General features: G+C 49.1%; 1 protein-coding gene across 3 annotated transcripts; it reads right to left on the bottom strand.

The window, feature by feature from the left end:
- Window positions 1–411: 411 nt before the first annotated feature.
- Window positions 412–10,119, bottom strand: VGLL2 (vestigial like family member 2). Of its 3 annotated transcripts, none has more exons than XM_043542841.1 (5): window positions 9,838–10,119; window positions 6,712–7,012; window positions 2,973–3,473; window positions 2,600–2,642; window positions 412–2,099 (listed from the first exon to the last, which is right to left on the bottom strand). In XM_043542841.1, the coding sequence occupies exons 1-5, from the start codon at window positions 9,952–9,954 to the stop codon at window positions 1,775–1,777; spliced, it is 1,287 nt and encodes a 428-aa protein (XP_043398776.1). In that variant the 5' UTR covers window positions 9,955–10,119; the 3' UTR covers window positions 412–1,774. The 3 variants fall into 3 exon arrangements, with proteins under 3 accessions (XP_043398776.1, XP_043398777.1, XP_027674972.2); XM_043542842.1 differs by having other exon boundaries at window positions 1,910–2,099; window positions 2,568–2,642; XM_027819171.3 differs by lacking the exon at window positions 2,600–2,642 and having other exon boundaries at window positions 1,910–2,099.
- Window positions 10,120–11,844: the final 1,725 nt, after the last annotated feature.

The raw sequence follows: 11,844 nt of genomic DNA, 5'->3' as shown, positions 1-11,844 counted from the left end.
TGAATCATTGTTGTGAATGACAGTGAAGTGAATGGCTGGGTTTTACTTGCAAGAACATTCACAAATACAGTTTGGCTGAATTCACCCAGGCCTGCTCAGTATTAGTCTCGGGGGTGGGAAGTGGGGGCGAGGATAGGGAACAGGGGAGAAAATAAACATTCCCAATGAAGTGCACTTCATATTAGAGCTGGTTGAAATTTTTTGAATTTTCAAAATTTCAAAAAAGCAGTATTTTTGGACAAATCCTACCCCCTGTACCTCCCAAAGTATCACTTTTTGACTAACTCTTCTTAATATGTGTTTTTTCCAAGAGCTGCTGCCTCTTTCTTATGTAGGATCCTGCAAACATTTTGGTTTAATTGGTAAAATAAATTCCACAGTCTGCCTTTCTGCAGCCTGTCTGGGTCCTGGTTTACTGTAGACTAAGAGGAAAATTCTTGTGGGTGCCCTGGGTTAAAATAATCACCGTGCACTACCTTCTGCAAAGCACTAAGTGAAGACAGTCCTCAAATAAAGTGTTTCTCAAATCAATTTTCAGCCAGTGGTTATATCCAGTGCTTTCCTTAATTCTCATTACTAAGATTCCTATGCTCCTCCATAAATCTAGCTACATTATAGCCAGTGCTGAAGGGAAATCCAGAAGAAGCAAGATCCAATTCTCAGTGTCCCTGATCCAGCATGAGGAAGTTTTAGTTGACACTGATATGACTGTATAAGCGTTTTGAATTACAAGACTAACAGGAACTCCTGGGTTTTACAATCCCCTCTTTTCTCAGCTTTTTGAAGTGGGACATTTTGTTGCAGAACGACACCTTGCTTATTTTATATTCATTCATCATACAAGGATACTGTAACCTATAACATATAGGGGCTAAGCACTATTGTATCCCCTTATCTTCTGTATTTGTCACACTTTCTTTTAAGACTCACACAAGAAAATATTTTGCAACATCAAGATTTCTGTTTAGCTTTAATACAAAGTAACTAAAATGGGTTGCTTTGTCCACGTTACAGGTGTTTTTTTCCCCCTGTTCCACCCTAAAGTTTCCAGTTTGTGACATCACCCTATTTGTTTAGCTTTAATCCTTCACAAACACACATGCTGGGTGAAAGGAGACATCTTTAATATAGCTTTTCTACATTTAAAAACATCCCTTATTCCCACCCTCAAAAAAATTACTATTAAAGTGACAGAATGACAGCAACACACAGACAAAGAGAATATTAGAGGCAATGGATATCAATTGTCCACAATATGCCTTTCCTTCTGGTGTGCTCCAGTTGTTCCCCATGAAGGCTGTCAGGTTTATTTTTTTAAGGGTTTCTTCTTTCATCATAAAACATTCCTTGTAAAAAAAATTATATATATATATATTACATATATATATATATATATCTCCAATGCAATTGTTGTGCCAAACTCTGAGAAGTGCCACCTTGGTTGTCAAGTTTCTGGAGTTTGAACAGTTGTCCCTGGAACAGCTGCATTTCTGTAAGCCCAGGGCAGGTGGCCCAAGCTAGCCACTTGCCACTCATAACCCCAGGCTGAAAGATCTGTCCGGTTTTGTTAACAGTCCAAAAGTGTTCATGAGTTAAAATTTCCTTTCCTTTCATTTTTCTATAATGTAAAGTACAAATCCAGTTCAAAATCACTGAGTATCTTCCCAACCTGCTTTCAAGAAATAATTCTCATTGGCATAAAAAATATTCACACCACCACCAAAAAAACCCCACCTTTCCCTCCCCCTTCCTTAAGAAGGCCAGTGATTTCACATCACTGTCCACATAATTTAACTCTTTTTAAGCAGTCTGACCACAGTTCTGGGTGTGGAGTTAGTTTAAATAAAAGTGTCTTTGGCTCTCCTCTTTCAACAGAAGGAATTTTATCCTCCACAATATGTCTTAAGTATTGTATCTGAAATGCCAAGTACTGTAGTATGAAGTCCCATTGCCTTCCCGGTGTTCTTGTCCTTGAAATGCCTGACATAGATGCTGAGCCGTGGTGGGCTTGTCTGAAGGAAGAGAGGAAGGGGACTCGGGGGTCTTTGAGACAGCAGATCAGCTCAGGAGAGATCCACCACAGAAGGAATAACGGCGAGCTGAAAACCAAGATCAGAAGCTGTTACAAACCCACTCGATTTCAGCTCTGAATGTCACCAATTCTACTAGGCAGAGATCTACTGGGGGAGAGCCCAGGGGAAGAAGAGGTGAAGGACAGGTCTAAAACCAGTACAGATCCTTGCTTTTATCCTGAGGCTGCAAACCTGAGAATGGAGAGAAGGGGAAAAAAGGGGGAAAGAAGAAAAACAGGTACAAGATGTTTAAGGACAGAGAAAGCCAAACGCCACTATTTCCTTGTGAGAGTGGAGAAGGGATCTAAAGTGAGGCTCCCCAGAATGAAAGGCAGTGGTGAAGCAAAGAGAAAAAAAACCAAACTAGGCCAGGGAAAAGTGTGGTTCCCTGTTTTCTCTAAAGCTTAGAGGGATCATTCATTGTGGTCAGAATAACCATGTGCCCAGTACTGAGAAATGCTTCCCAGAGACCGTTTCCTATTTCTGTGTGCTCACCCTCCAAGAAACCAGGGCTATATCTGTCTCACCTTTCCAGTGAAAACATAGCTGCAAAAAGCGTCTCCTGAGCACCTGATCGCACATAAAAGACCAAATATCAGCTTTCCTGGGGGAGGGGAAACCGCTGCACTTTTCCCTGAGCAGAGCAATCGTGCTTCCCCTCACCCAGTGGAGGAGAGCGGCTGGGGGGGGAAGGTGAAGCCTGGAAACACCTCCCTGGGGCCTGCAGGCGGCCTTCGCAGGAGGACAGCTTGTGCTGGGGCCAGGCGGGGCCCTGAGGCAGCAGCCTTCCCGTTACGCCCAGGCGGGGCGTCCGGAGCCTGCTCCCAACTCAAACCTCTCCTCGGCCCCGGGGAGCGCGGGATCAGACCCGGCACGAGCGCATCTGGCCGCGCCCCTTACCTGCGTCCACATTGAGGCCCAGGCCCTGGGCCATGTCCCCCGCCGGGCTGGGGAAAGGGCCCGGCGCCGCCCAGGCCGCGCTGGCGGGCTCGCTCTTGCCCAGCTCGCACTGGGGGCTGCCGGGCGCGGGCGCCGAGGCGGGCGGCAGGCGGTGCGGGCGGACCGAGGCGGCGGGCACCAGCAGCGGGCTGTAGCGGGGGTCGAAGTGGGCGCCGTAGACCTCGTGCATGGCGGCGGGCCGGGGGTAGGCGGAGGCCTGCGCGCCCAGGTAGGGGTGCGGGTGCGGGTGGTGCCAGGGCTCCGGCCCGCCCTGGTGCAGGTGGCCGTGCAGCGCGGCCGGCGAGTAGGGGTCGGCCCCGGCGAAGGGCAGCTCGCTGTGGCCGGCGGCGGCCAGGGGACTGCCCAGGCTGCTGCTCAGGGAGGCCGGGACCGAGGAGGGCTGGTACGCGCTGTTCCAGAAGGAAGCGGGGAAGCTGCGCTGGCTCATCGGGAAGGAGCCGTCTGGGGAGAGAAGGGAAGAGAGGGAGGGAGTAGCGTGAACACAGAGAAACCTCCCCTTCTCTGTGCCCCCGGCACCCCAATTGATCTGCAAACGGGGCACCCCTGAATCGACCCCCACAGAGATCCCCAACAGACCCCCCAACTATCCAACAGACCCCAACAGCTCACACACGCAATAAACCACCAGAGATCAACTTCCATAGAGCCCCTCCAGCTATCCATCCAACAGACCCCAACAGCTCACACACTCAGTAAATCAGAGATCAGATCCCCAAATAGACCCTCTCCAGATAACCATCCAATAGATCCCGAAACAGACCCCCCAGCCAACCATTCCAGTAGATCCCCAAGCAGATCCCCTCCAGCTAACCATCCAACAGATCCCCAGACAGCTCTCACACACTCAATCAGAGATTAATCTCCCTGTAGATCCTCAAACAGATCCTTCTCCGGCTAACCACCGACAGTTCTAACCAACTGCCTGTCAGATCTCTGCCTCCGACAGATCCAGGCCTTTGTTTCCTTGTGAGTTAAAACAATTGTGGCGTCCAAGTTTTTTGTGGTTCTTGGAAAAAGTCCTAGATCTATGGGATTCCTCCCCCCCGTAGATGAAACAAGTCACTTCTGTTCTGCATAGAATAATTCCCAGGGGAGGAGAATAAAGACCTTAATGATTTTTAGCAACACGTATATATTTTTACTTAGCATTTACATACTCAGCATATAAAGACATCTCTCCTCCCCATACTCTTTAGAGGCCGGCAGGTCTGGAATGAGGAGGCATTAGGAGTCAGGTCACTTGTTCTCTGAATGACCGTGGGCAATTCCCCCACCTGGAAAGTTGGGCTAATAATGCTTGCCTGTCTCAGAGGTGCGCTGCTAACATTTGCAATGCATTTTGCAGGTCGCTTAGGACTGTAAGATCTTCAGGGCAGGGACTCCGTAGTTTATTTGCCAATCAAGCAATATGCAGGATGAAATAATATTTACCAATAGTGAAGACAGCAACGTTAAGTATTATTAATATGGTATGTTGTGCATGTATGTTGTGAATAAAATGTGCATTAAAGAAGTGTGAGCCAGAGGTAAGTTATCTCTGAATCCCTGGCAAGGATCCTTCAGCTGTATTCAGAGAGTGGGATGTAGCACACTACAGGCAACCCCAGCACGGAATATCTTTCATCCCTGCCAAATTTCAACTAGTATTTCATTTTTATAAACCACTGACAGAAATACACGGCGAGATTGGGAAATCTTGAAGCAGAGTCTTGGCTAGATTTATAACACAGAGGTCTCAAGTCCTTCCCCCCAGGCAAATCTCCCACTGAAGTGAACAACTCACTGGCAATTTTACCAGTATACGGCACGGGCCAGGGTGCCTAAGAATTTGTAATTGTCATCAGGGTTTCAACCTTGTTATAAACCCAACCCGATCCAGTTTATCGTTTTGGACACTAAAATACAGAATACCTGCTCTGAAGTAAAATATATTGTTAACGCAAGAAAACATTCAGAGGGTCTGGGATGGAATGCATTACTGGGAAATGCTACAAGCTTTATTCTTCGGGGCGGGGGGGGGGGGGGGGGGGAGTAAGTGGCCGCTGAAGCCTTACATTTAAAGTTAGCTATTGGCTTAGTCATGATCGCCTTCTCTCGCACGTGTTGCTGAGTATGCTGTAGAAAACAGTATCCTTCATAATGTGATTGCTCATGAATTTCCTCTCTGCGTGTCTGGTTCTTGTTTCCTTATAAACTCATAAAGCGCCCTTTAGTTAACTTTTTCATAAGCTGCACTGCGGGTTTCCCTCTTCCCCACATAGGACGGACGGGGAATAGGCACAAACTTGAAAGGTTTGGACGGATATCTTGAAGTCTTGCTATTCTGGATTTAAATAAGTTATTGTTTTTATTTATTTCCCCCCAACCCCAAAAGATATGGCAATCTATTTTATAGCTTGAGCTACATCTATAGATTATATATTATCTATCTGGGGCGCTGGGACGGGAGCAGTGAAAATGTTTCTACATTAAAAAAAAATCTTCTTATCAATGTACTAAACTAAAAACCAAGGGCCAGATGGTGCTACCCGTTCTGAAACGCAATGGTATCCACCGGGACTTTTGCTTAAAGTCTTATGGTAAAAAATAAAATAAGAACGCATGGTAAAAATCAAATAAGACTAGTTCCTTGTGGGGAACGTCTGTGGTTTTCCAGTTCCTGCAGGTTGAATCACATAGTAATTTCGGGGCCATTGTTTAAATTCCCTACACCAATTTCAGCAACATTTTACAATCAGTTGCATTTCAGCGTCATGGAAGGGAGGAGGGTGGGAGGGGGAGGCGTCGAGAGGCAACATACAAGAAGCTGTCTCTTGGTAAAACAAGAAAATACGTCGCTATAATTGTATCTCGACTTAAGTTTTTCGGAGAAGCTAACATAACGCATTCAAGAGCTGGGATTGCTAACCAGGGCACAAAATTTTCGCGACCGAATTTGTACAACTCCTACGAGCACACATACAGATCAACGCTATTTTATCTGGACAGTCATTTCTCAGTCAGAGAGAGAGAGATTTATGAGCACCTACAACTCTTACGGACTTCAGTAGAATTTATAGGCTCTGCCCTCGCAAAAAAAAATTACTCCTATTAAGCCTAAAACTAACCAATTTCAATTCCCAAAGCTGGGAATATTCGTTGTATAGTTTACATTACAAATGGTTTGCAAAACAAAACCATGGAGCCCGATCCTGTTCCAATTTAATACAGGTTATTTGGGTATTTTTCTGTAAGGGAACAGCATATCTAACGCCATTTATTTCAGTTTTATTCCCAGCTGGTCAGGGAATTTTTCTTGGCAACTTCATTGCATTGTACCAGCCTCCCTCTCGCCCCGCTACCCCTCTGCCTGACATGGTTTCAGCGGCAAGAGCAGAAAACTTCCCATGGGTGGGCTAGCGCGGGCTGGTCGTTGGAGGAGACCCTTGGAGGGTCGTTTTCCCTTGGCTTTTTTATGGAATCATTTTTGCATTAGGAAAGTGCTGTTACTGCCGGGGGGGGGGGGGGTGGTCTCTGGAAGCCGGCGGGTGCAGGGCTCCTTTCGGGAGACCCAAATGCTGCAGGACGCCCTGAGCCTTTTTGCGAAAATCTTCTCGGTTGGGTTGGTGATGCTTTTGTTCACGTCCCTTTTTAGCCAGGCATTATGGCAACCCCAATAGGAAGAGCCCCCCGTGCTCACCCCTCCAGGAGCTGGTGCTCCGTGACGTCTTGGCGCTGGCACTGCTGGGCGAGTAGCTGCTGGGCTGGCTAAGGGCCCGGCTGAAGTGCTCATCGACCACGGAGCTGATGTCCCCTTGGAAGTAGGTGAAGAGGACGCACCGGGAGTTGATGTACTCGGCCTCGGGGGGGCGCTCCTTCTCGGGGCTGCAGTCTTCCTCCTTGATGCTGGCAGGGGCATGGCTGGAGAAGGAGCTGCTGCTGGTGCTGGCGCTGCTGGCGCTTTCCGGGGCTTCCTGCATTTTCGAGTAAAAGGCTAGTTTCTGTCAGGAAGGGGGGAAGAAAATAAACCCAGTCACGCAAAGCGGGGTAACGCGGTGCAGTGCCGTCAGATCCAGCTGGCGACGAACATGGGTCCGGGACTGCCTGCTAAATCCATGCCCGCCGTGGGCCATGCGGCATGGATACCGCGCATTACCCCCACCAGCCACGACATACCTTCCGAAGGAGTTCAGAGCAAACCCCCTATTCGCCCCCAAGAGCTTCCAACAGCGATACGCAACAGGAGGGTTGCCTGAAGCCCGCTAGTTACCCCCTATCCCTGGATTTAGCCCCCTTGTTCCCACTCCTAGCGCTAGCGAAATGTCTGGAGAAGTAGCTGATTACGTGAGGCGTATCTACATCGCACCGAAATGCATGGCATGTATGCGGACCTATGGAGGGGGAGAGACAGGCGATGCGGGAATGAAGCCTGCTTTGCAATATAGACAGACGCCGCTCCAAGAAACTGCTAGGGGAAATTAACAAATGCAGAGAATCCAGGGGTGTATGTATCTCCCCCGGAGACAAGAGGGAATAACCTTAAAACACACCACCACAGGAGCCGCGGGCAAATCCAACTTGGAGACTTTTTTGGATCTTGCGTTGGAAGGCAGAAGAATGAAGCGAGGTGGGAACGTGCATCGTTTCCATAAATGTAATTGTGCCAACCCAAGCCTGCCCGGTTACCCATAGAAAATCGTTTCTCATCTATTATATCTAGAGAGGAAACATTAGAAATAAAAGGGTCGGCCCTGCTCTCAGTCAGATCCCCGCTGAAGTCAGTGGGCTCGCAGGAGTGTAACTGATGAAAAAAATGTTCCCAACGAGGGTCTTATAAATTATAACTGGAGAAAAAGATTGGCAGCTCAAATACAGTTCAGGGGGAAACCACGTACTTGGCAAGCAGGAGCAGAAAGAAACCCACGGTATTTCCTACAAGACTGGATTGTTTTCACTGGGTTCTTTTAAAAACTGGAATTCACTCGAAAGTGTGCTAAATGTTTTCCAAGTTTTTCTAGCGTGTCTGCAGCTGCTAAGGGCAGTTTCTTTAGACATGAATGATTGGATTCGGATATTGCAGACAGAGGGGCTTTCTCAGCTGGGACTCGGGTACAATGGAGAACTCATGGAAGATAAGGGTTACGGGGAGAAATGAAGGGAGGCCAAGGGAGGCTCCTTCTCGCTTCGTGCCACCTACTCCGGGCAGGACAGGGGCCTGTTTCAGCGTCCCTGGCCAAGACACGGGACACATTTCAGCATGTCACATCTTCATGGACACCACCTTTCAGCTTGGCTTCCAACGCCGCCATTGAATCTAATGAGTCCCCCTCATGTTAATGCTAAGAAAGAGAAGGGGAAAATACCAGCTGTTATTTCTATCCGGTAGTCTAGATCTCCTGCAGTAAACTGCAGGTAAATCAGGAAGACGTGTGTAATATTCTGCCTGAACAAAGACGGATCAACTAAACCTTCCCTAGGCACGTGCAAGCAAAGCAGATTGAATACATCGCCCGAACGAGGGGCCCGATCCTGTCCTCAGGACTGCAAGCACAGCACCCCAGGACTCCATGGTGTCTGTCCGTGAGGGCAGAAAGGAGCCCTGGTGTTTTTTGGCCATTTTTTCGTTGGTGGGGATTTCCATTTTTGGAGAGAGGGAGGGAGAGAAGAAAGAAAGAAAGAAAGAAAGAAAGAAAGAAAGAAAGAAAGAAAGAAAGAAAGAAAGATGGTTGTTGAACAGGTGCAGTCCCCTTGTAAAGTGAGCTCGGAATCTCGGATCCTATCCGACACAATGAAATAGTCTATGGCTCGGGGTGAAAAGTTCCCTTTACAAGGCGGACTTCATTTGGAACGCAATCTCTCAGTGATTGGCAGTGTCATTGCATTGAAATACGGGGATTACTTGACACGAATGATAATCTGGCCCGTGCAGAACTAGCCAGCAACAGTTTATTTACAAGCACTCCACGCCCACGTTTGTTTTTCTAAATAAACTAACCCCGCGGTTTACAATTTGGAAGGAATTGATTTAACGTTGCGCTAAAAGCTGAGGCCGGTTGGTGTGGAAAAGAAAATTGCTTGCCTTCCCCCGACACACTTTTTTTTTGATTTAGTTGAAACAGGAGCAAAGACACAGAGTGTACAACCCGACGTGAAATCGTACAGCGTCACCTGCGACCTAACACCTTTTGCCTCCTCTCAACAAACTAAACGGAAACCTTCCCCACTCCAAGTGTTCCCAGCTTCCTCCACAACCAGCTATAGGACCCTGACAGTTTAATAATCCGTACAGCCCCTCCCTCCACGCTTCAGTGTGCAGAACCCTCACGGCAGACACATCTCTGTAACAAAACCACACCCGCCCCACTAGAAGCAAAACCTGTACGATAACATGGCTGTCGAAAGTGACATGTGGCAAAGTCTTCTTCTAATTACAGTTGCTTCGATTGCAGTGACCAGGCTGAGCCGGAATGGATACAGTGACCCCCCCTGCAACTTCCAATGAGCATTTACATGTCAACACACCACACCGACACAGCGAGCAATGCAAGGACAAGGAACAAGAAGGGACGCCGATTCCTTCTTTACACGAAGTTTGGTGAGTTACGTTTACTCACCCTGCAACGATGGCCCATGAATCTAAAACGCGACACGGGATACAAACGGTGTTGAGACCAGCATACAGCTACGCGGCGTGGGATGCTGCTCTGCGTCAGAACAGTTTAAGTTCCCAGGAAGCTCGGTCTGGTTTGGCCTTGCCACAGAGAGGCTTCTCCCAGAGGACACCCCTCCCTCTCTGGCTCTCTCCGCCCAGGTGCCCCACACATACCTGGTGATAAGGACTATAGGCTGCTGCAAAGTAAGGCTGGGGAGGACCATAGACTTGGTACATAACATCCAAACAGCTCATGGCTAAAGGCAGCTGCGAATTGATTTTTAGGATCATCAACTCTTGTTCTGCAAAGTGAAGTGATGCTTCATGGGTGTCTCCTGGGGGTGAGAGTCACTGGTCATTGGCAGGGCGAGTGAGGGGATGAGGTGACCCCCCCCTTCCCCTCCCAGAGCTGTCGCTCTTGTCCAGTAATAAAACTCCAGCAAATGAGCTCGGGGCAAAGAGGCTCGCCGGGCTCCAGCCGGGAGGCATTTAAACCCCAGGCCCCGCGTCAGGCGAGGGGCGGGGAGCCAGGGACCAATGGGAGGGTGAGCTCCCGCGTGGTGACTGCAGGACTCTGGCTGGTCCTCTTGGTCTCCCTCTGGTCCTCGCTCGCTGCGGGGCTGTCCCGGACTCTCCCCAGCCTGGGGCTGGGTTTACAGGGGCAGCTCTGCCCCTCAGCTCCCAGCCGCCCGAGGAATATGGGGCGGCGCCGGGACAGCTGGCGTTGGAGCAGCCCCGAAGCCAGGAGGGCAGCAGCCAGCACGATCGCAGCCCCGGGGGGGCTCAGCCCGGACCTGCGGCTCCCCCAGCCCAGCTGTTCGCAAGCAGCCCCTTCTCCCACGGGGATGGGGTGGCGGGAGCGACCCCTGCAGCAGGGATCCGCCCGGGGCTTTGGGGGCAGGTCCCGCGCTCCTGGGCGCCGCTGACACTTGCAGAGGAAATCAAGCTGCAAAGCGAGGCGGGGCGCAGGCTTTCGGAGCCAGAGGAGCTTTGAAGCAGGATGCTGCGCGCCGGCCGGGGTGTGTTTGTTGGATTGGGGGGGGGGGGATGCACCCCCCGCGGCTCCGGAGAGCAGGAGGAGACAGGCCGGGGGAGGAAAGACACCGCCCAGTCAGGTTCCAGCCCAAGCCGACGGGGCAGGCAACTGATTTTTAGCCGTTTCCTGCTGCAATGAAAATTGTGTAAAATATGACAAAACAGTGCGTAGCCCAGATAATGGGTGAGGGAAATACCCTCCTCAAACTACCCCTGCCTGTGACACCCCTCCCCAGACTGCTCCTGATTGTGACACACAAACAAAATACTCCCCAAATTGCCCCTGACTGTGTCCCTCCCCTCCAACTGCTCCTGATTGCAACAAATGCATCTTTCTCAAATTGTCCTGATCACTCATCACACCCACTGTCCTCAAACTATTCCTGCTTGTGACAACCCCTCCACTTTCACCTGCTTCTGAGGAACTCTGAACGTTCTTACTGGAAAAAAGGACATTTTCTTATTCCTAATGAGTGTCTCTCCAGAGGTGGTAGCACCAATGGAAGCTGTGGTGTAGGTAGGCCTCAGATGTTGTGACCAGTGGTAAAAATGCCTGAGTCCTGCCTAGACTATAGTGCACTGGTGCACCTGTATCTTTTGGGAATGATGGTACTCGCATCAGTAGAGCTATACTTGTGCGGCAGCAATAGTGGGAGATTTTCAGAAAAAAACTCAGCGTAGACAAGGCCTAGTTTTAGTTGTGGTTCATATCTTTTTGTCCTAATGCAGATAACCAAGCTAGATGGATCTATGTCCTGTGTCAGTTTCATTCTTCCTGCATTGCATCCCCACCCCTATTCTCACTTTGCAGACCTGCAATCAGAAAATAAACTCTTTTGTTAACTCCATCCTTGATTTTTCCATTCCATCATCATTCAGCAGGAACACTGAATCCTTTCCTCTCATCTACACTTCTAGTTAGTCTTGCTGTGTGCTCTATTCTGTGATGACTGTCCCGCCCACCACCTTGACTCTTATCGTTTGTGTGTCTCTCTTCCCAAATATCTGTTTGTTTTTCCAGTTTTCTCTTCTTTTTTTTAAAAAAATCCCTGATTGCTCTCCCTTTACTCATATTTTGGTTTGGTCATGTAGTTTAAACCATCACTGAATCGTCTGCCACATAATTTGTCCATCCCTTTGTGGAAC

The sequence above is a fragment of the Chelonia mydas genome, chromosome 3 (genome assembly GCF_015237465.2).
Source record: "Chelonia mydas isolate rCheMyd1 chromosome 3, rCheMyd1.pri.v2, whole genome shotgun sequence".
NCBI lineage: Eukaryota > Metazoa > Chordata > Testudines > Cheloniidae > Chelonia > Chelonia mydas.
This window is presented reverse-complemented; position numbering and strand designations above follow the sequence as displayed.